General features: G+C 43.6%; 1 protein-coding gene across 2 annotated transcripts; it reads left to right on the forward strand.

Annotated features, from left to right (window-relative positions):
- Positions 1 to 11951: 11951 nt before the first annotated feature.
- On the forward strand, positions 11952 to 22057 carry LOC127344024 (helicase-like transcription factor CHR28). Of its 2 annotated transcripts, none has more exons than XM_051370251.2 (13): positions 11952 to 12316; positions 13398 to 13446; positions 13538 to 13660; positions 13761 to 13970; positions 14053 to 15011; positions 15627 to 15698; positions 15784 to 15861; positions 15938 to 16814; positions 17425 to 17555; positions 18307 to 18522; positions 19076 to 19630; positions 19707 to 19916; positions 21656 to 22057. In XM_051370251.2, the coding sequence occupies exons 1-13, from the start codon at positions 12167 to 12169 to the stop codon at positions 21758 to 21760; spliced, it is 3735 nt and encodes a 1244-aa protein (XP_051226211.1). In that variant the 5' UTR covers positions 11952 to 12166; the 3' UTR covers positions 21761 to 22057. The 2 variants fall into 2 exon arrangements, with proteins under 2 accessions (XP_051226211.1, XP_051226210.1); XM_051370250.2 differs by having other exon boundaries at positions 11953 to 12316; positions 13538 to 13675.
- Positions 22058 to 22704: the final 647 nt, after the last annotated feature.

The following is a 22704-nucleotide window of genomic DNA, read 5'->3' on the forward strand; positions in this document are numbered from 1 at the left end:
AGTCCACCCCTGGACTATGGGTCCATAGCAGTAGCTAGATGGTTGTCTTCTCCTCATTGTGCTATCATGTTAGATCTTGTGAGCTGCCTATCATGATCAAGATCATCTATTTGTAATGCTACATGTTGTGTTTGTTGGGATCCGATGAATATTGAATACTATGTCAAGTTGATTATCAATCTATCATATATGTTATTTATGTTCTTGCATGCTCTCCGTTGCTAGTAGAGGCTCTAGCCAAGTTGATACTTGTGACTCCAAGAGGGAGTATTTATGCTCGATAGTGGGTTCATGCCTCCATTAAATCTGGGACAGTGACAGAAAGTTCTAAGGTTGTGGATGTGCTGTTGCCACTAGGGATAAAACATCGATGCTTTGTCTAAGAATATTTGTGTTGATTACATTACGCACCATACTTAATGCAATTGTCTGTTGTTTACAACTTAATACCGGAAGGGGTTCGGATGATAACCTGAAAGTGGACTTTTTAGGTATAGATGCATGCTGGATAGCGGTCTATGTACTTTGTCGTAATGCCCTGATTGAATCTCATAATACTCATCACGATATATGTATGTGCATTGTTATGCCTTCTTTATTTGTCAATTGCCCAACTGTAATTTGTTCACCCAACATCTGTTTATCTTATGGGAGAGACACCACTAGTGATCTGTGGACCCCGGTCCTATTCTTTATATCTGAAATACAATCTACTGCAATTGTTCTTTACTGTTCTTCGCAAACAATCATCATCATCCACACTATACATCTAATCCTTTGTTTACAGCAAGCCGGTGAGATTGACAACCTCACTGTTACGTTGGGGCAAAGTTCTGTGATTGTGTTGTGCAGGTTCCACGTTGGCGCCGGAATCCCTGGTGTTGCGCCGCACTACACTCCACCGCCATCAACCTTCAACGTGCTTCTTGGCTCCTACTGGTTCGATAAACCTTGGTTTCTTTCTGAGGGAAAACTTGCTACTGTACGCATCACACCTTACTCTTGGGGTTCCCAACGGACGTGTGTTTCACGCGCAATCAACTAGCGGTTTGGGGAAGAAGGTGTACTGGCGAGTTTGTCGGCTAACACACAAGGAGGAGGCACCATTTACCCAAGTTCAGGCCACCGAAGGGTAAAACCCTACTTTCTGCTTGTCTATTCTTCATTGATGATGTTGAAGATTAAAATGTCACCGTAATGGCTCTGATGCTCTAGGTTATGGATCTATCTCTCTTGCCCTCCCAGGCGGCCCCTTCTAGTCCTTATAAAGGAGGCTAGGTCTCAGATATCGTGTCTAAGTCGGTTGCATACTAAGGGCTCCTTTGATACATTGGATAGGAAAATCATAGGAATAGGAAAAACATAGGATTAGGATATCATGCCTAGTTGAATCCTATAGAAAGATGAGTTCACTTTGATTGTGTCAAAAAAAAAATTCATGGGGTATGATCTCATGTTTCTTTCCTATAGGATTTTCACTACAAAATTCCTACAAGATTATTTCCTATAGAATATGTTTCTATGAATCAAACAACTAATGTAGGAAAAGATCCCATAGAATCTAAATCCTACACGATTCTTATACCAATCCTATGAATCAAAGGAGGTCTAAAGGTACGTTGTAGGGTTCCCTGATATGGGCTCGTCCTTGTTCCGCATGCTATGTAGATGAGCTTTGAGGCTTTGTAATTTCCAAATGATCTTGAGCTTCTTGGTCCTAGGTAGGTTAATATAGGGCACCCGTAGGATCATGCCCACAACAATAAATGTCGCATAACTTGAGATATGAATATTGGAACACCTTTGGTTTAAAGTCATAGCCTTCAGCTTAAGAAACATCTTTCACTACAAAAGTGTGACCACCATGGAAGAGATATACTCTGCTTAAAATGTTGCAGCATTTTGAGACATGTAAGTAGAAATACAAGGCGAAAATTAAATTTTGATTTTGGGTGCATATCCTCCCTCCATTGGAAATGAAATTTTAAAATTTGAAAGAAAAATCTAAACAAAAATTCCGTGCTTGCATCTCTTGATATTCTATGTGCGCGCACAAAGTTTTGTGGAACACCGATTATTTTTTGTCATTTGTGAAAAAAATATAGAAATGCCTCGTGAAGAGCTTTTTTAGCACCGAATTTTGTGTTGTTTATACATGACACACGCAAAAATCAGTTTTTCGTGGAACGTTATTGCGAGCACGTACAACTATATCATGGAATTGTGGTAGATGTTTCGATTTTCAAATATTATTTTGACATACTTATATATCACTTTTTAATCCTATGTGAAATCATGTATCATGAAACTATATGTTGAGAATCCAAGTATGATATTCTTTTTGACGGTAGTAAAAGGGTAAAAATCAAACCGCAGCAACGCCTGCTAGTAAGAAAAATATATACATCAGGTTATTCCGTTTAAAAAATATATATTTAGGGGAGTTTGAAAACAATATCTACCTCAGCGCTTAGGACTAGGACGGTGTGAGACGGGAAATGCTATACGCCGACCTGGTCGGCGCGTGCGGGGTGCCGCACACCCCCAGCGACCAGGTCGGGTAGTTTGGGCCGCGGCCCATTAGCTCAGGTACGTTTTTTTTCTTCTCTTTCTTCTGTTTTTTTCTGTTATTAATATTTTTCTTTTTCAAAATCTAACATTTTTTATGAAATGATTTTTCAAGATTTTTTTTCAAAATATGAACATTTTTAAATTCAACAGTTTTAAAATTTGAACGATTTTATATTTTGAATATTTTTCGAAAAATTATAATTTTCAAATTTTGAACATTTTTCACGTTTGAACGGTTTTTAATTTGAACATTTTTCATGTTTGAACAATTTCATGTTTGAACGATTTTTAAATTTGAACGATTTTCAGATTTTGAACGGTTTTTTATATTTGAATATTTTTAATTTTTTTTTTAAAATATTACTATTTTTCGAATCTGAAAAATAAAAGTAAAAAAAAGGAAACATAAAAAACAAAAGAAAAACGAAAACAGAAAACAGAAAAAAGAAAACAGGAAAAAAAGAAACATAAAATCTATACCTAATAATAAACATGAGGAGGTCCTGAGCCTGAAGATGTTGTACGGGAAGTGCTTCTGCCGCCCGTGGGGAGCACGGCCGAGGCCCTCTTCCTGGCAGGCGGCGGGTCGGGCTGCAGGGGAGATGGAAGACCACCAGAAATTGTAGGAGCCTAGCGGCACGGCGAGGTGGCACCGCAGGGGAAGGAGGCAACACGGGGATGCTCCACTGTCTTGATGTCCGGCCACTGGAGCTTCCAGCGTGCCCGCGATTGTGATTTCAGAGCAAAGAGAAGCACGCGCGTGGAGTTCTCGTGTACATGCTCTGCTTTGGGGATGATTTTGGGATAGATTTTAGGATTGATTTTGACCGGTCAAAGTTCGGTAGTGGGTCTGATTGGCTTCATGTGCTTGTGTAACGCTAGGGAGAGAAAGAGAGAATATAGCTCAAAGTTTGTAAGAGAGAATAGTGCTTGCTCTATGGAAGCCATTCGTCCAGAGACCAGAGTGGCTCACGTACTAGAGGAGCATCAATTTTGGAGGTTCCAGTTCAGTTCAGATGGCATTAGGCACAATATTCGTACAGCTCATAGAACTGAGTTATTCTTTTACTTGCATCTTGAGGATGATTCAAAAACTAGGAGTGACGATACTTGCAGCATGATGATTCAAAAACTAGGAGTCAGCGAGAGAAGCATCTGCAGCAGCCACTACCATTGCCTACAGGAAAGTAAATTCGTGTTTGATTGATTTGATTAGCCCCATATACCTATGAATAATCATAATGTAGTAATGTAGTAGATATTCTTAACACCATATTCACATAGATGTGGACAACGATATGTATTCATTTTGTTTTTTAATTGTTCTTGATCAGAAAATTGAATCAATGGCATTTTCTGCATATAGTAATTGGTGAAGAGGATTCCCTCCCATTTTTATGCTCCGTAGCATCCACCAAGCTTTTAAACTACATAGAGGTGACGCCCACCATCGTTACATGCATGCGATATTACACGTCGATGCATCGAGGGGCTCTCAAGATTAACTTGTTATGGCTCATCGTGATCACCATGAATATGAGGAAACGTGACCACCGCCATAGATTATGGGACGTGCTGGAGCGTTGAAGTTTTCGTTTTTCCCTGTGCAACGCACGGGCATTTTTCCTAGTAAGAAATAAAAAAGAAAAGAAAAATCGAAAAAGAAGGCAGCCCGCACCTAACTGGGCCGGCCCGTACCGCGCGCGGGGTGTGCGGCGCGCGGTACGCGCCGACCTGGTCGGTGTATAGGGTTTCCCGTCTGAGACAGGCTTAGACTTGAGGATATATCTGGGGGCCCTTTTTTCCTAGACTGGAGCGGGCTTAGAGCCCACCAAGCTGAGATACAGCTGCGCGATAATTCTCGCATGCCCTCAAAAAAAAATCTCGCATAATTCACGTGGAACAGCCTCCGAAAACGAGGCACGCCGACTTGCCCAAGAAACATGGATAAAACAACAGCAAAGTTCATTTCTAGCAGAAGAAACAAACCGCGAATTCCAGTGGAAACTTCAACCGATTTAAGCAAAGGCAAAAACTAACCCAGAAAGTACAAGTTGTACATGCAAGCATCGGGGAGCTAGTATATCCTATGTTTCGCTTGCGCAAGGCTGTGAAACGGGGACGATTTTTCCTGGAAATCCGACGCGGTCCTCCCGCTATTTGGACGTCGGTCAATCGAAGGAACACCAACAACTCCATGGTCGGCAGCGTCAGGATTGCAACATAAACAAAGAAAGAAAGATATAGAAGATGCTTGGCATCTACTACCGGAGGTCCGAGGACTCCACGCCGACTGCGTCGAAGTCTTGAAAATAATCTGCGTACTTGCCATGTGCAGTCTGAAACGCTCGTGTTTGTTTATCCCAGTGGATTAGTGGGGACGTGTCGATACGTGATTGGCGTTGACGCGACTTTCCCCATCGTGCGAGCGAAGAGGACGCCTGTGATACCTCGAACTGATTGGGAAATCAGGCAACAGTACCCTGTCTTCTTTACGGCGCCTGGTGGTCCCAAAAGAAGAAGCATCTCTGTCGGTGCCCTCTCAGCAGCGTGCTCGTCCCGCTTCCGGAGGGAAAAGGATTTGCTGCGAGTACCTGTTCAACCACGGCTAAGGGGGCAAAGGATTTTGGATAAAATGTAGGGTGTGTTTGGTAGGTCGGTTCACCATAGATTGTCTTTCTCAGCTGGGGACATGCTCACCCTATATAAGTTGGGTTCAGAATTTGCTATGTGTTTGGTGGGTCGGCTGGGTTCAACCATGCTGGGCCAAGAAAGTGTTTGGTGCTCAAGAATGTGTTCAACCATGCTGAGATCCTATTTTTACACAAAAACCCCTGAAAAGAAAAACAAAAAAGCAATTGAATCCATGTACGAAAAAACAAAAGCAATCGGGTCCTTAGCCGGCCGTGGCGGCGCAGGCCTTTGGCCGTGGCAGAGCTGGCCCTCGCCGTTGCCGGAGCTCGCCCGTCTCGAGGCCAAAGCTCGTCAGTGGAGTGGTCAGAGCTCGTCATCTCGTGGTCGGAGCTCGTCTGTCTCGTGGCGAAGCTCGTCAGTGGAGTGGCGGCGCAGGCCGGAGTTGGGGAGGCGGCGCGCAGGCCGGCGAGGCAGCGCACAGGCGCTCAGGAGTCGGGGAGACGGCGCACAGGCTTCACGCAGGCCGGCGTCGGGGAGGCGCGTAGGTCGAGCTCATTCGTCTCGTGGTCGATAGAGAGCGTTCAACGGGGAAATGAGGGGGGCGGGCGTGTGACCCCTGTTGGTCTCTGTCCAGGAGCGAGGCGCGCACGGGATTTTCCGGACGAGGTTAGCCCTGCCCACCTGCGAAGCTCGATTTTAGCTTCTCTACCGGGCAGGACCGAGAGCTCATTTTCGTGCGAGATGGGCACTGCCCAGTTCGGCCGACCCGACCTAACAAACACTGGATGGCCCAAAATTCTCGGTTGGAAGGAGATTTTCTGGGTAGACCCGACCTACCAAACACACCCGTACTGTACGTACGACCATACGAGTGTTGTGTCTAAAGGGGATTTGGGTACTTCTGAACCCATCCGATATTACTTAGTCCAATTATATCGGAAAAAATCAATGGTAACCATGGTGGATTGCCGGAGTTTGGTGGAATTTGGGTAGAATAGGAGCTTGTCGGCGGTATTCCGACGAGTTCTGCACCAATCCGATGGCAGTTGGGCGCATACAGGGCACTAGGATTTCGCCTTCGAAGCTGAGGGTATGATGTTCTGGGGCGTCGATTCTCAGTTACCCGTAAAGAGTTTTTTGGGTCGGGCTAGTTTACGGGATCTGATTTGGACACAATTTTCAATTTAAACTGTGAAAGTCGGTTATTTTACGAGCTTGATGGTTTTTAGTGATCCGCTAGAGTTGCTCTAAATAGTGTACCGACCCCTAAGTCATATGAAGGGTTAGTTTCCTTTAGACGTTCATCCGAAATTTGACATTTTTGCTAAGCTATATATTTTCTAATTGAGTATGAAAAATGGGTATACATACGTGTATCTTCTACATGCAAAAATTGAAAATATGGTCTTTAGGCCTGTCAAGTTATCAGTGCTGTGAACCCAGGACCAGTACGTAATTTTGTTTCTATAATGTGTTCTAGACTTTACAAGGAGAGGAAAAACAAGCGAGATTTGAAATAATAAAATTTGTTCGTCCAAGATGTTTATTAATCGGATCATGTCAGAGAGTACTCACGTTTTTTTAGTTCAAACATTTTTTTACATTTGACTACATTTTTACATAAAAATATGAAACATATGTAAAATATTGTATTAAACTACATATCAAAATGAATCTAGTGATATTATATTAACATCATAAACATTGTTATTTTTCCAAGAAATTAATGATAGAATTTAACCAAGACATGTTCAAACGTACTCAGAGTCAGAGTAGAGTAGGGCATGGGGTCAGTGTTCTATGCTTGTTTGACAGAGCAGTTCCTAGCGGTGGTGACTCAATAGGACGATGAGATAGCCGTGGAATGATGATCACGGCAGCACGGAAAATCTTTGAAATCTTTTAGCTCAGAGTCAGAGTAGAGTAGGGCATGGGGTGGTCAGTGTAAAGAAGCAGTGAACCAGTGGCGTGTGAACAGGGGTGCCTTGTCTTTGGACTTTGCTTCCGCCGTCCGCCGGGCCCGTGGTACCAGCAGTACTTCGCCAACGCCTGCAGTGACGCGGAATACCAGAGAGATTCAAACCCAACAACTTCCACCAAATCAGTAACTTCTCCCAACTTCCCGCTAATTGCAATCAGCAGCGTCTATCCGCACTGCGTCGCGCGCCCTGCGCCGTCGGGTAGGATTGGGATTGGGATCGTGATCACGAATTATCTGTCTCCTTTCTTCCATGCAGACCCCTTCGAAGCGTGTGAATTACTGAGGCGCAGCGTGAGATATCGAGGTCTTCATGCCACTTGGACATGCCGTTGCACATGTTTCCCTCGCAAGAAAAGTACTGCTGGTACATCTTGTGCAATTATTACGAAAGAATGTTGATCTTTTTGACATTTGCTTCTGCCCTCCTCCTAGCCGTGATTTCCTTATCAATGCTAGCCCGAACAAAGAACATATGCTCACCAAAATTACACTTAGATTGTTCATAGTGGGAGTAACTTAGGTAGTAACATCACACATTTCAAGTATTTTGGTGACATGACATAGTAATAAATGAAGAAAGAGAGATGTGGTAACTAGCTATGTTACCATAACATCACACACCCCAAGATAAAATGAGTCTACAAACTAATAAATGAGACTTTGCATTATACCATCTCTACAGAGTAAGTTACTTTTCACTATGAAGGTAGTAATATAGACTAGTAACTTATGCATGACACTACCTTATGTTACTCCCCACTATGAGCAGCCTTAGAGCAACTCTAGCATGGTAAAACCTGTAAAATAACCGATTTTGACAGCTTCAGTTAAAAAATGGTACCGATCAGACCTCCTACAATTGTTCGACCCTTAATAATCTTTTAAATGGGCACCATGAACACATGCCTACGACCCTTATATCTAAAGTTTGAGAGGCAAAACTGGGCAAAATTGACATGGTCCAGTCAAAGCTAGCAGTTAGGAAATTTGCCATGTTCTCGACCAAGCATACAAAATCAATATCATTAACATGCAAACTACAAAATCAATATCATTAGATAAATCATCAAATATATTTTCATATGATCTCACTAGAATATCATATTTCTGAAAGTTCGGTTAAACTTTACTAGTTGACTTAATTTTTCAAAAAAAGGCTTACTCATTAGAACGGAGGTATCATTAGTAATCGCAGATTTGAACATATCTAAACATCCAAATCCTTCATAGTTAATACTACCTTAGTACCTTGGTTCCAGTGAACATGACATATATTTTTCTAAAAAGTCAAGCTGACCAAAGTATGACCAAACTTTTATAAAATTGTATCAACAAATATGATATTCTATACATATCATATTATGAAAATATATTTCATGATTTATCTAAAGTTACTCCTTCTAGTCTAAATTAATTGACTCAACTTTGGCTAGATATGCATGTATGTAGAGCTAAAACATGTCTAGGTACATTCATATCTAGATAAAATGCAGTCAATTAATTTTGATCGAATGGAGTATTATTTTTGTATTTTGTATGCAATTTTTTGTGAAAAATTGATTAAATCTTAGATGTTTGTCTTTATAAAAATAATATAAGACTTATTACTCTCTCTAATTCATAATTGACTCAACTATATCTGTATCTTGTCAATAAACACGTCTAGATATATCTGTATCTAGATAAATTTTAGTTAATTAATTTAGATCAGAGGGATTAATTAATATGGACTCAATATGAAACAGAGGTAGTAGCTTTTAAAGAACACCTAGATGCATCTTATATATATACATAGAGCACAAACCAAAACGATTTTGAGTATCGAGATACTAGGGAGTATTGTTTTTCCGTTAACAATATCGTATCGTAGGATCGTATCATAGTTATCACAATACTACAAGACTTCCACTTCTCAAAATATAATCAACTTTTGTGTTAATTAAATATTTAGCTACTCCCTCCGATCCATATTAATTGACTTCAATATGGATGTATCTAGTCTAGAACTAAAATGTGTCTAGATACATCCATATTAGAGTCAATTAATATGAACCGGAGGGAGTAGCATATATTTATGGAAAAACATAGTGCTATATCATATTATTCTCGCTAGAGAGTGGTATATCATAGATTTGGATCATGCATCCCAACACCACATGAGGGATGCGGAGGCGGCAAATAGTATGTTTAGTCCGCAATAGGAAACCAATGAAGCGATTACCTGTTAATAAGGCTCGCAGATGTCAGCATGTTAACTAATTCTTTGATTAGTTTGAACTAACGTGTGGTATCACACGCCGTACAAGTATCGGGATAGTACTGATTCAAAGCATGGTACCTCATTTTGAGAATGATACCACCCGATTTGATATGCAGTGCGCTACATATCGTTTTAGTCTTGTATCGCGATAGTGATAACCATGCACACCAACAAGAATTTTGACACGACACACAAGTGTTCTGTGTGTCATGATCGTACAGTGGAATCATCCGAATCTCGCTAGGCATTGTTCGGTTTCACCAATCCCTGAGAGTATTGGGGTGGTTTGGGAGAGATTAAATCCCATCCAAGCCAAAACTCTTCCCAATACCTCCTAGTACACTCCAATACCACCTGAGAAGTGTATTAAACCAACGAGGCCCTAGTGAGAAAAACACATACGTGCTCCTAGTGTCTCCCACTTCCCAGCAATGGACGTCCAAAACCCAATTCGAAATGAGACTCTTTTCTCTCCCCACCCCCTCGTCCTCCCTCTCCGCCCCCCTCTGCTCGTTGACCCGACGAATCTGGGCCGAGCCCAACCCTTCTCCGGCGGCGCTGCCGGCCGGAGATGGGGAGGGGGAGGTGCCGGTGATGTATATAGGTTTAGATTTCGAGTTGTCGGCAGGTTGCCGAGGTCTTGGAGTCAAGTTTCAGATCTTTGGGGCAAGATCTGGAGCAGATGGTGGTGGTGGCGGCGCGGCATGGAGCTCCGGCGGCCGGAGACGGCGGCCCTCGACCATCCCCCATGGATCTCCATCAATAAGCCCAGGGTTTGCTCTCTTTCCTTCATCTCCATCTTTTCTCTGTTTGTCCTCCTTCCACCGGCCGGCCATGGTGGTGAGGGGTGGGGGAGACGAATTGAGGTAGGTGGAGTGTTGGAGAAGGGCAGGGGCTCTCTTTCCCTGGTGCCTTGGTGCAGCACCGGTGATTGGCCGAGGATATGTGATCTCAAGCCCCTATGGTTGGGGATGGAACCATATGATCCTCTTGCCAAGCCCCTCAGCAATAAGCACTGCTGGATGCAAAGATGTGCCCTTGACATCCTCGACATCGACCTGGCCGGCCATGGTGGTGAGGGGTGGGGGAGACGAATTGAGGTAGGTGGAGTGTTGGAGAAGGGCAGGGGCTCTCTTTCCCTGGTGCCTTGGTGCAGCACCGGTGATTGGCCGAGGATATGTGATCTCAAGCCCCTATGGTTGGGGATGGAACCATATGATCCTCTTGCCAAGCCCCTCAGCAATAAGCACTGCTGGATGCAAAGATGTGCCCTTGACATCCTCGACATCGACCTGACCGGCCGTGGAGGCGAGGAGGAAGATGAAGATGGTGGCGATGGTGGCATCTTTGTTGGTCCTTTCCAGAGGTGGGAAGCATTTTTCTTGAGCAGATCCAAGGCCACTCTATGGCCTATCCAATTGTCGGCGACGGATTCCGGCGAATCAACCTCCGTTGTGAGGTCCTTTCTGAGGTTTGCAGCCGCATACTACGGCTGCGTAGAGGCAAGTGGTTTCGTCCCCGCCTCTTCGCATGACGGCGGCGTAGCAGACCTCTGGCTCGACGGTGGGGAAAGAGAAGGACCTGATTGCATTTCTTCATCTCTCAGTGAGGTCTTTTCTGCAAATGCTAGGGGCCTATATATGCATTTAGATCTTATGGGGTCCTTTGTAATCTTATGTACCTCCTCCGTTTCGATTTAATGAGAAGCTTTATCGCCCTTCGGGGCACCCTTGTTCAAAAAAAAAAAAAGAATAACCCTACAATTGAAAACGAACAATCTAACTTATTTTTTTTCTTTGGACCGGGGAGCACCTAATTTGCATGTTTGCTCACTTTGATCTACATGTAGTTCACCGCGATCTAAACCATGCTATAATTCGAAATGGATAACCCTATAATCTTAATTTTATCAGAGTAGCTCTTTATAAAGATTATTAGCTTGATGCAGATCATACTACGTAGGAGCACACAACAACAGTGATTGAGGCACGACGCGCACGTGTTCGGTGCGGTTTGGTCACAAGGAGCTGGGTTTCTAGGCGCCGGGTTTCTATGGTCGCCGTAGTGAATCAGCGGAATCATCGGAATCTCCGCTGCCGTGCGAGAGAAGAAAACACAAACGTGTGCTCCCGCTGTCTCCCACTGCCCAGCGAGCCATGGACGTCCAAAATCCAAATCCCCAGTAACCGTCGCCAAGCCTTAAAATCGGCAGAACCCAGGGACTCCTCTGCAAAAAAAGAAAAGCCCTGCCACGGTCCCGTCCACGTGGCGCGCGGGCCGGACCCACCACGACTCGAGAAGGTTGGACGGGGCCCTCCTTGTGTTCTCCACCACCCCTGAAAGTCTCGAACCCAAGCAAAGCCGAGCCGGTCTCCGGCCGCGTGGTGCACATGCCACGAAATTACTCCCCACAAACCCGATCCCGGTTCCTATTCGGCCATTCCCGTTCCAAACCTCTACTACTTCTACCCCGTCTACGCACGCCGACCCGACCCGTCAGTTTTTCCTTTTAAAATCCGCAGCCCGGAACCAATTTTTCCCCTTCGCAGCCCTCATCCTCCGCCCCTTTTTTCCACCACCACTCCGACGCGGACGGCATCTCCGCCTTAGCCCACCACCGCGCCGCCCCCCGCCACGATTAAATTAGAGAGAGAGGCCAAAGCAACCCCCGAGCCGGCCAATTGCATGATCGAATCGCGCCGCGGCAGAGGGTTGTTGTGATGGCGGAGGAACCGGCGATGGATTTCGAGGGCGGCGCCGCGGCCGGATTCGACGCCGAGGACAACCTCTCCATGCCCCTCGGCGACTTCATGGCCTTCCTCGACAGCGGCTCGCCCGGGGACGACGACGACGACCACCAGCACCCCGAGGTGCGTCGATTCTACCCCCCGCGCCCGCGTTTCGCTTTGCCCTAATTCGCCGCGCTTTACGCAGGCCGGATCCCCAATTCGGTAGGCGGGGGTTGGTCGCCGCGGAGGTTACTTTCGGGCTAGGGTTTTGGATTCCGTCGGAGCGGAGACCCGTTTGGGACCCCCCCTCCCCCTCCCCTTGCGTACCTGCAATTTACCATGTTTAGGGGTCTTATTAGATGTATATGAACGAAGCGCGATCAAGCCTAGCCAAGGGATTCGGCGCGACTTTCTCGCCTTGGGGAGTAATTTCGTTGCCTTTTTTTTTTTTCCTTTTATATGTGTAGCAAGTGAAGCACACTAGGTCTAGGCCACAAGACCAGTTCGACTGTGAGATGCAATTAATTAAGTTATACCCTCTATATGTGTGTTCGTTATAAATGTTGCTGGGAAACGATAATGATAGCCATCTTTGGAAATTGGACCCAAACACTTGAACAAGCGTCGTATGCCGCCTTTGTCACCCGAGACAGTTGGCTCGAAGAGCCGCCTGCCCTAATGAATTTCGGTCCAAATGTAGAGTGTCTGATCACTGGCCTGGCCTGGCCTTGTGGTAGTACTTACTGTGTCATCCATAAGTGAGACCAATGGCTAGCAGGGGACAGGTTTTGAGAAGGTGATGGTATTGGCGGCAGCAGCATAGTTGATGGGGGTGGCGAGGCGAGAACTGGACTGATAGCAAAGTGTCTATGCTGAGATATGCGGAGCTTGGGGGTGTGATCGGTCACGCAGCAAAGGATTTGGTTCGAACTGACCTGCGGAAACGAGATGAATTGGTTTTGATTGATTTGGCGCGGGTGATGGTTGGAATTTTGTTTGTACTGTTTCTCCAACTTCGCTAGCATCATGTGGGATCGTTTCTGTTTGGTCAACACGTCCATTTTGTTTGTACTGTTTTCGGTCAGTAGTGCCGAGATTGCGCTTCTATATCTGGGGCAAGCTATCTCAGGCCATCAATATTTTTTTGGCCAACATATCTTGTTGTCTCTTAACTGTTACTTCATATCCCTCATCGAACACACATCTTGTTCTTCAAATGCAGGTCCCGGTGGATGCTGATGGTTTTGAAAATGGTTTTGACAACCACGAAGGTAGACTCAGCTTCTCATTCTATCATATATCTGTACCAGATTCATTGCTTCTCTTCTACACAATCGTTATTAAGCTATCGCTTGGTACTAGATTTTCTGGCGGATGTTGGATTATGGTCAAACTGCCCGCACGTAGACCCTTCACAGTACCAGGAGGAACCAATGATGGAACAAGGAGATGGGGCTTTTGATTGCTCAGACGCTAAGCCTTATGGTATGCTTGACAATGGTGAGAAAGCAGATAAACGGTTTTAAAGCTACACTTATTATTTATGTCTGTATAAAGTACTATTTAATTGACCATTTATTTGCAGATTTATCTGGGAACTCTTGGACCAACAATCATGACAACCAACCGTTACCAACGGACACATTTAACCATATAAATGCTGTTGAAGAAGCAAATGCATCTCCATACGAAGTCCTCTCAAAATCTTCATATGTTGGAGAGCAATTGTATTTTGACCAAACACAGATCAAAGCAGAGAACCACTTAGAGAGCACGGGGCCACAAATTAACACTTGTATGTAAATTTCTCTTGGCACTATCTAGCTTGCATCATTCTGAGTATAAAGGACCCATTATTCATTTGATATCTACTGCAGATTTGCCATGTAACGAGCTCCCGGAGCAATCTGGTTTGAGTGAAGTTAAAAGCGAGGATACAGGTGCAATATTTGACAATACTGGTCAGGAGGGTAATCATTTCAGATCAACAGACATGTTCACTCTTCATGATAATAATGGAACAATTCCTCATATTTCTTACCCTGAGCTGAATATTGGTGAGGCGACTGGAAGCATGAACAATGGCAACAACAGTTGCCTAACTGTACAGGAAGAATATCTGCAGGGGAGTTTTGGGGAATGTCCTAAACCTGAGTATGGTTCTCTTGATATGGCTGGTGAAATGTCAGTGCATGATTTGCCACAAAACAATCAGTCCTACGAGATGGAACAATTCCCTCAGAATATATGTGAAAGCAGCTCGATGCAGACAAGCTCTCCTGATGAATATTGCGATGATGCATCCTTATCAGATTGCTACATGGATGTGTCTTCTTCGGATGAATATTGTGATGATGCATCCTTATCCTGTGAGCCGAACCAATCTCAGTATATTGCTTTGAAGAGTGAGTCTAGCACTGACTCTTCTCCAGTACCCTCAAGCAGAAACTCTACAACAGAGGATGCGGATAAATACTTAGGAGGCGCAACAAAGCAGCTGCTGAACTCTAAGTTAGTTCCTATCAGCCACCAACAACCATATAGGACCATGGCAGATCAAATGCCTGCAGCTTTTCATGAACAATATGATATTCATAGAAGTGGCAACCCCTTTACTCAGGGGAGTTTGTCAAGAAGTTGCTTCGGTGCAAATGTGAATGGTGATTCTGATTTATCTATCCTGAGTAGCCATCGAGCTCCTGGTCATCTATTACCACAATTCCAGGGAAAACTGAACAACTTTCAACAATCTTTGTCTGCAACTCCTATTGTTCCTCGGTTTGGTGGGTATAATAAGACACATGATGAGAGGACCACTCTACGTCTTGCATTACAGGTCATCTTCCCCTCTTTACTGTTGGATCCTTCTTTTCACTTTTGTTAACTTGGTTCCACCTCCTGCCACGAATCACTTATGACTACTGTGAGCTATTACTCAAAATCCCAAATGCAGCATTTCGTAAGCAGCACTTAGAATAATGAAATACAAAATTTTAGTTTTATGAAACTTCTAAATATGTTTATTTTAAAATAAAAAAGCCTGGGCTTCCTGTAGCCTGTGAGATGTATGTCCACGCTCACTATTTATTGTCATCTTTCATGCTGGTAGTTATAATTGTTACGGCAAGTTCCATAAGCTGCCTCTTGAGCTTCCCAAAGCCATTTTATTGTACTTAACTGCTGGTGATTATGTTTCCATCTTTCTATGATATTTTTTGTTTGTTTGTTGGTTGTGTGTGTTCATCAAGCATGCCGCTCGATATCTTTCTATGGTTCTACAACCATACACTATAGAACACTGGCTTTGAATTTATGGCACACAAACTTAGTAATTGAGCATTGGATGCATCAGATGATGGAGAAAGTAGGATCATTTGTTATTTATGTTTTTTTCTTGCATCCAGTTTTCATGTGCTTCTTCAGCATGCTTAACATATTGGATGTTTGCCAGGATATATCCCAACCAAGGTCCGAGGCTAATCCACCTGATGGTTATTTATCAGTTCCTTTATTGAGGCATCAGGTACACCTTGTGGTCCATGTTTTGTGATCCCCTCAAAGTAGTGTCTCCAGCGTCTGGGTAATTTGACTACATTTTGTTTGGACAGAAAATTGCTTTGTCATGGATGCTGCAAAAGGAGAGAAATAGTTCACACTGCTCTGGTGGAATTCTTGCTGATGATCAGGTATACCAGTTAAGTTGTTTTTTTCTATTGTTCAATAAAGTGAACAAGTGTTCTTATGTCATCTGATGCTTTTCAGGGCCTGGGGAAAACTATATCAACTATATCACTGATATTGACAGAAAGAGCACCATTACCAGGATCATCTGCCATTAAGCAAGAGCCATGCGAAGCTGTAACTCTTGATGACGACGACGACGATGACCCTGCTGAACTTTGTTTGAAGAAGAGGCCATATACATGTAATTCTGAAGTGGCAAGCACTAAAGTTAAGATAGAGAATCCTATTATAGAGATTAAGACCAGGCCGGCTGCTGGGACTCTGGTTGTTTGCCCGACAAGTGTTCTACGGCAGTGGGCTGAAGAACTGAGGAACAAAGTCACCAGTAAAGCTAATTTGTCCTTTCTAGTATATCATGGTAGCAACCGGACGAAGGATCCTAACGAGCTTACTAAATATGATGTTGTGCTAACTACATATTCTATAGTAAGTATGGAGGTACCAAAGCAATCAAGTCCTGACAGTGACGATGAAGAGAAAGGAAGGCCAGACAGATATAGTGCTTTTGTTTCACTTAACAAAAAAAGGAAGGCATCTTCTAAGAAAAGCAAAAAGGCTACAAAGGAGAAGAGTTGCTTGCCTGAGAGACCTCTTGCGAAAGTTGCATGGTTCAGGGTCGTTCTTGATGAAGCACAAAGTATTAAAAATTATCGAACTAACGTTGCTGGGGCTTGCTGGGGTTTGCGAGCTAAAAGAAGGTGGTGCTTGTCAGGGACGCCAATACAGAATGCTGTTGAAGATCTTTTTAGCTATTTTAAATTTCTCAGATACGAACCATATTGTGGACACAAGCAATTTTGCGCCTTGATAAAAATGCCAATCAGTAGGAACCCAGTTACTGGTTACAAGAAGCTGCAAGTTGTTTTGAAGACAGTAATGCTACGGCGGACTAAAGGTCAATTACTGAACATATATTATTGTTTTCATATCTCTTAGCATGTGCATATCTGAGAAAAGTATTTTGCTCTCCCAACAAATAAGATGTCCTGCTGATTGTACGTAAACCACTCACGTTTGGCATTTTAACTGGAGACAAACTTTCTCTTAATACTTGCGGTAATAATTGCTGTAGGAAGTAAATAAAAAAATCATGATGGATAAGCTAAGCTGCTAATCCATCATGTGATGGAAATATTTTGGTTGATGGTATACAAGGGGATGTCACAGACTCACAGTATCATTAATTAGCAGGATAGGCATATTTCATTCAATTCAATACTTCCATTTGCCTTCCACTTTTTACTGTCCTAAAAATGGGTCTTACAGGCGATGTACATGGAACAAATGATACCTTTTTGTTAGAACATTCCAAGATTTGAAATTCATGTTGAGTAATTGTATCACTACTGCTGAGGATTTCGTTTCACTGATGTGGTCATGTGGTTTTGATATGTCAGCCTGCAATTCTTGTGCAATATTTTCTACTGCAATGTAGATCTGTTGTCCACATGTTATTAAATTTTGTAATTGGTGTTGAAAGTTATATTTGTGTTTTGTTAACATAGCGACGATGTTGGATGGAAAACCAATCATTTCCTTACCTCCGAAGACTATTCATCTCAAGGCCGTGAACTTCACAAGTGAGGAGCGTGCATTTTATAACACTCTAGAAGCTGAATCACGAGAGCAATTCAAGGTGTGTTCAGTGTTGGTTAATTGTTCACCCTCTGATACGTTCTTTCTTCATTCTTTAAATTGGATCCTGCTATTTTTCCAGAAAATATATGCATATTTTTACTGGCCTTATTTTTCCACAAGATATAGGCATATTTTTAACTGGCATTATTTTTCCACAAGCGGATACATTAATAAATATATCAGGATTTTTTTAACTATGAAAGCTATTTCCTTGTATTGTTGAAACATGGCACATTTGTAATTATTGTTAGTCTCCACTTATGCTTGGATTATACATATTACATGATGTTACATACTCAAAATTAAGGTACCTGGACAGCAAACAAGTTAGTTAGAACTGGCCTTATGCAATCAGTAATACTCCCTCCATACTGATTTATTAGGGTATTACGCAATTCGAGAAAAAAGTTTGATCATTAATTGGGTCAACAAAATATAAGGTATATGCGACAAAATTATACCATTGGATTCATATTCAAAATAAGTTTCCAGTGGTATATCTTATATTTTGTTGACCAAATTGAAGGTCAACGTTTTTTATCGAAGTGCGTAATACCCTAATAAACCAGTATAGAGGCAATAATAATAACGGAGACAAAAAGTTATGAGATCGGAACATGTTTGAACACTCATTTCATATTTTTTAATTAACGTCAAGTTCATGTAATGATTTTTATTCGTTAACTGAAAGAGCCCTGCATATATGCTCTGTTGCTCACCAGTATTATAAGCTAATAGCTCATCTGCAGGTCTACGCAGCTGCTGGTACTGTTAGGCAAAACTATGTGAACATCCTACTGATGCTTTTACGGCTCAGGCAGGCTTGTGATCACCCTCACCTTGTTAAAGGTCATGAATCTAGCTGGACGTCTTCATTAGAGGCTGCAAAGAAACTTCCGATGGAACGACAACAAGAATTGCTGGTTTGCTTGCAATCTTGTTCTGCATTATGTGCTCTCTGCAATGTAAGTGAATTTGGCTCATTTTGTCCTGCATCTGTAGTCAAAACATTGGTGTGTTTTTCTTTAAATCTGCATCATGTTTCTTCAATATTCCATTTTGCTACTATAATGCTGCGGAGTATGGTCTATCTTATTTGAATAATTGTGGCTAATAATTTTACATACTCGAAAGTGCTTTTGAGTTTCTTAGTGGAATTGGACCAACTATTATTATTACCACAAACATGTATTCCTCTGTTCCAAAATAAGTGTCGCAGCTGTGCCAAAATCTGTTCCAAAATCTAGGTACGGATGTATCTACACATTGAAATGCGTGTAGAAAATGTTAGTGCAGCACTAAGAAATATTATTGCACTGTGCTCTGGTTTTGGTTATATGAGGTCACTTTTCTGGACACAAGCAGAAGGGAAGCATTGAAAGTTAGTGTCATTTCGTAAGATTGTTGCTCCAAACATCGGATCTAGAAAAAGAAACAAATTGATGGAAATATCACTTGGTTTTTACCTACTATTCTTCCCCTGTTCACTTCTAATTTTTAGCATCTTAAATTGTGCAGGATGCACCAGAAGATGCTGTCGTTACTCTATGCGGCCATGTTTTTTGCAACCAGTGCATATTGGAGCAACTTACTGGTGATGACAGCATGTGTCCAGTACCCAATTGCAGAATCCGACTTAATGCCACTTCATTGTTCTCCCGAGGCACCCTTGAATACTCCCTGTGCAAATTAACCAGTGAATACCAGTCCAATGATTCCTGTACAGAGATGGTACATACTGAAAATGAAACCGGGATTGATTCATCGTATGCATCTTCTAAAGTGAGGGCGGCCCTAGATATTATTCTCTCATTACCTAAAGTTGATTCCACTCAAATTATTGATAGCAAAAGAACAGTTGGGCTTGCCTCTGAAAATATCAATGGGAAGGGTTCAGAATGTGCTGAAACCAAGAATACAGAGAAGGCCATTGTTTTCTCACAGTGGACTGGAATGCTGGATTTGCTAGAGGTTCATTTGAAAGCTTCTCATGTGTCGTACAGGCGGCTTGATGGAACCATGTCTGTTGCTGCTCGAGAAAGGGCTGTTAATGACTTCAAGACTGTCCCAGAGGTTTGTATGCAGTGATATGCCTTACTGTAACTTAGTGTATCACAATTTATTCTCTGTTGACTTCTGCTGTTGGCAGGTTTCTGTTATGATCATGTCTCTGAAAGCTGCTAGTCTTGGTCTTAACATGGTGGCTGCGTGTCATGTGCTTATGCTTGATCTTTGGTGGAATCCTACCACTGAGGACCAAGCTGTTGATAGAGCACACCGCATTGGCCAAACAAGACCTGTCACAGTATCAAGGTTGACAGTAAAAGATACTGTTGAAGATCGTATTCTGGCGCTCCAGGTAAATTTGAAACCATGAGCTATGTGAGATCACTTGATTTTGTATGGCTACTTATCTAGTCATGCTAGGATATCATTACTAGCTCCATGCTGAAACTGGCAGGAAAAGCCCATATAACATCTTGGTTTTCTCGGGGACTAATGTCTCGGTCAAACGAGAAAAAACCCATATAAACTTTGGAAAAACTTGCAAAACCGGTGATTCAACTGCTCAACCACCGTCTACTGTGAGCTATTGTGGCTTCACCCGTTCGATCATGGCCTAGATTTTAGAGCATCTCCACCGGTGCCCCCCCCAAATAGGCGATGGTAGGGGCGCCGGCACTGCATCCTCTATTCGGGGTGCGAACACACCGGCGTTCCCAAACAGGCTGCCCCGATAGGATTGTTTTCAAGACGAACTAAACATTTTCTTATAGTTTCATTTTCATGTCATTCAGGATCCAGGAATGAATAATGTTTTAGGGCAAATCCGAGTAAAATATTATTCACTCCTCAATCCCGGATGACATGTGAAACCTGCTTCATCTCTAGTCTACTAACTACTTGCCACCCGGCTCTATGGAGGTGGACGATCACCCACTGCTCTCTCTGCTCCTCCATCGCCGATCCCCTGCAGCTCTCTCTGCCACGAACGTGAAGTAGGCCGCTCTATCCAACGCAGCAGCTGCTAAAGCTCCTCCCGCCACCGACGGTGCTCCACCTCCTTCCTCCGTAGCCGCAGCTAGCCGCAGCTGCATCTCCGCCAAGTGCCGCTGCTCGTAGACTTCATCTTGACGCTGCTGCTCCTCCCGCGTATCCTGCCGCAGCGCAAGCTGCTCCCACCCCTGCTGTCGGTGCACCTCCCACCGGTGCTGCCGCTCCGCCTCCCGGTGACGCCACCCTGCCTCTAGCAATTGCCGCTCGTCCGTGGCAAATGGTTATACGGTCGCCGCTAGCGCCGCCTCCTCCCACGCCTCGTACTCTGCGAGTTGCGGGTCCTCCTCCGCGACTTCTATGGCCGCCTCCTCCCACGCATCGAACATTGGGGGTTTAGATTTATTATTAGATTTTTGCACTACTGAAGTGAGAGGCGGGGAAGGAGGGATATTTAGACCGGCGGCGAGGCGGGAAACCTCCCGCACGGCGTCGTGGCGGGAGATCTCCCGCGCGGCTCCTTGGCCAAAAAATTTCGTTTCGCGAGGCGCCGGCGCCCAATTCGCACCATTCGCCAAGGGGCCGGCACGCGGTTGTCGGCGCTTCTATTGGGCTTGAAAAATCGCCGACGCTTTTTGGGGCGCGCTGGTGTGATGCCCATTTTCGATGCCGGCCCCCAGAATGCTATCGGGGGCGCCGGTGGAGATACTCTTAGAAGTACTCCCTTGGATGTACCTAGACACTATCTAGCAGGTAGATACATCCAAATTTTGATAAAATTGAGACACTTTTGGTGGGAGAGAATATATGGGATGGCGGCCTTCTTCGGTCCCTCCTTGAGTAGTGAGAGAGCTATTATTGGAAATAAATAGTTCCTTTTGCGATCACATCTGAACTCAGGAAATATGTAGGCGCCAGAATCTACTTGGATAGACTGATGCAAACCAGAAACATCAGTCCTACCCATTTGGTTAACCTCCCGTTGATACTGCACTTAACCTTGATTAGAGTACTACTATAAATTCTGTGTGTTCTGTTTGACAACAATTTTATATAAATGTACTTTCTCAAGTAGTGCCAACTAAGCTATGTAATTTGTCTCAGGAGAAAAAGCGGGAGATGGTTGCTTCTGCTTTTGGGGAAGATAAATCTGGGGGCGGACAGACTCGACTGACAGTGGATGACTTGAATTATTTGTTCATGGTTTAGCATCACCACCTGAGATCGAAGGCAATTTTGCTCATGGAATGGTGTAATAGGCAGTGATAGATAAGTATTTCTCAGGAGAGGTAACTGATAGCATTTCTCTAGGGGTTACTAGTGCTTTTAGTTTGTACAGGTGCAGAGATTTTGTAGTTGGAAGATGTCATTGTGGTTGTTAGATCATCCAATTCTTTTCGCACTGCAAGTAGGGATGGTGCATCATCATCATTAGGCAAAATCTTAATGGGCTACATAGTTTCTGTTTGACTATCATGAAGATAAGGAAAAAATGTCGTTAACTAACCTGATATTTGTACATAGTTTTCACCAGCACATATAAATTTGTCTTGGCAATATCTGCAGTCTGGTTGTATGTGATGAACCATATTATAGCTTGAGCTGGGCCTTTTGTACTTCGATATAGTCATATACTTTGTGGGAAACGGGTGATGCTGTTTTATGCTGGTTTAGCATAAGATGCTGTTGTTGCACGCGGTCATGTACCCTCTGGTTGACTACCTTTGCCGTTGCGAGTGACACCTTCTACAGGCCATTGCCCATTGGTGATGAGTCACACCAACGGTGGTGACATTTTGTTGGCTCGCTTCGAGAGTAGCAATTCTACGTTTTTGGCTTGTGCCATGATGGTTCTACTAGCAGCTTGTATACTTTGCAATCTGACAGAGAATTTTTCAAACTGCGACAAACATTTTGTGCTGTCTTTCTGACCAACCAAAACTCAAACCGATCAGCTCCACCTCCATGTGCACTACAACATGAAAAACCAGAAAGTTTGATGAAAGCTATGTACTCCCTCCGTTCCAACAGGAAAAACCAAAAGTTTTATGAAAGCTATGTACTCCCTCCGCTTCGGTTAAATCGACGTGGAGTGGAGGTGGTGTCCTGCATTGATTAAATTGTTTACGGTGCAATTTACTAGTCACCTGGGC

The sequence above is a fragment of the Lolium perenne genome, chromosome 3 (genome assembly GCF_019359855.2).
Source record: "Lolium perenne isolate Kyuss_39 chromosome 3, Kyuss_2.0, whole genome shotgun sequence".
Classification (NCBI taxonomy): domain Eukaryota; kingdom Viridiplantae; phylum Streptophyta; class Magnoliopsida; order Poales; family Poaceae; genus Lolium; species Lolium perenne.

Bases quoted from the DNA above. Each gene is read 5' to 3' on its own strand.
- LOC127344024 (XM_051370250.2), top strand. From the start codon at position 12,167: ATGGCGGAGGAACCGGCGATGGATTTCGAGGGCGGCGCCGCGGCCGGA. The intron at 12,317-13,397 runs GTGCGTCGATTC...CTTCAAATGCAG, and splicing joins ACGACCACCAGCACCCCGAG to GTCCCGGTGGATGCTGATGG. The intron at 15,012-15,626 runs GTCATCTTCCCC...GATGTTTGCCAG, and splicing joins CTCTACGTCTTGCATTACAG to GATATATCCCAACCAAGGTC.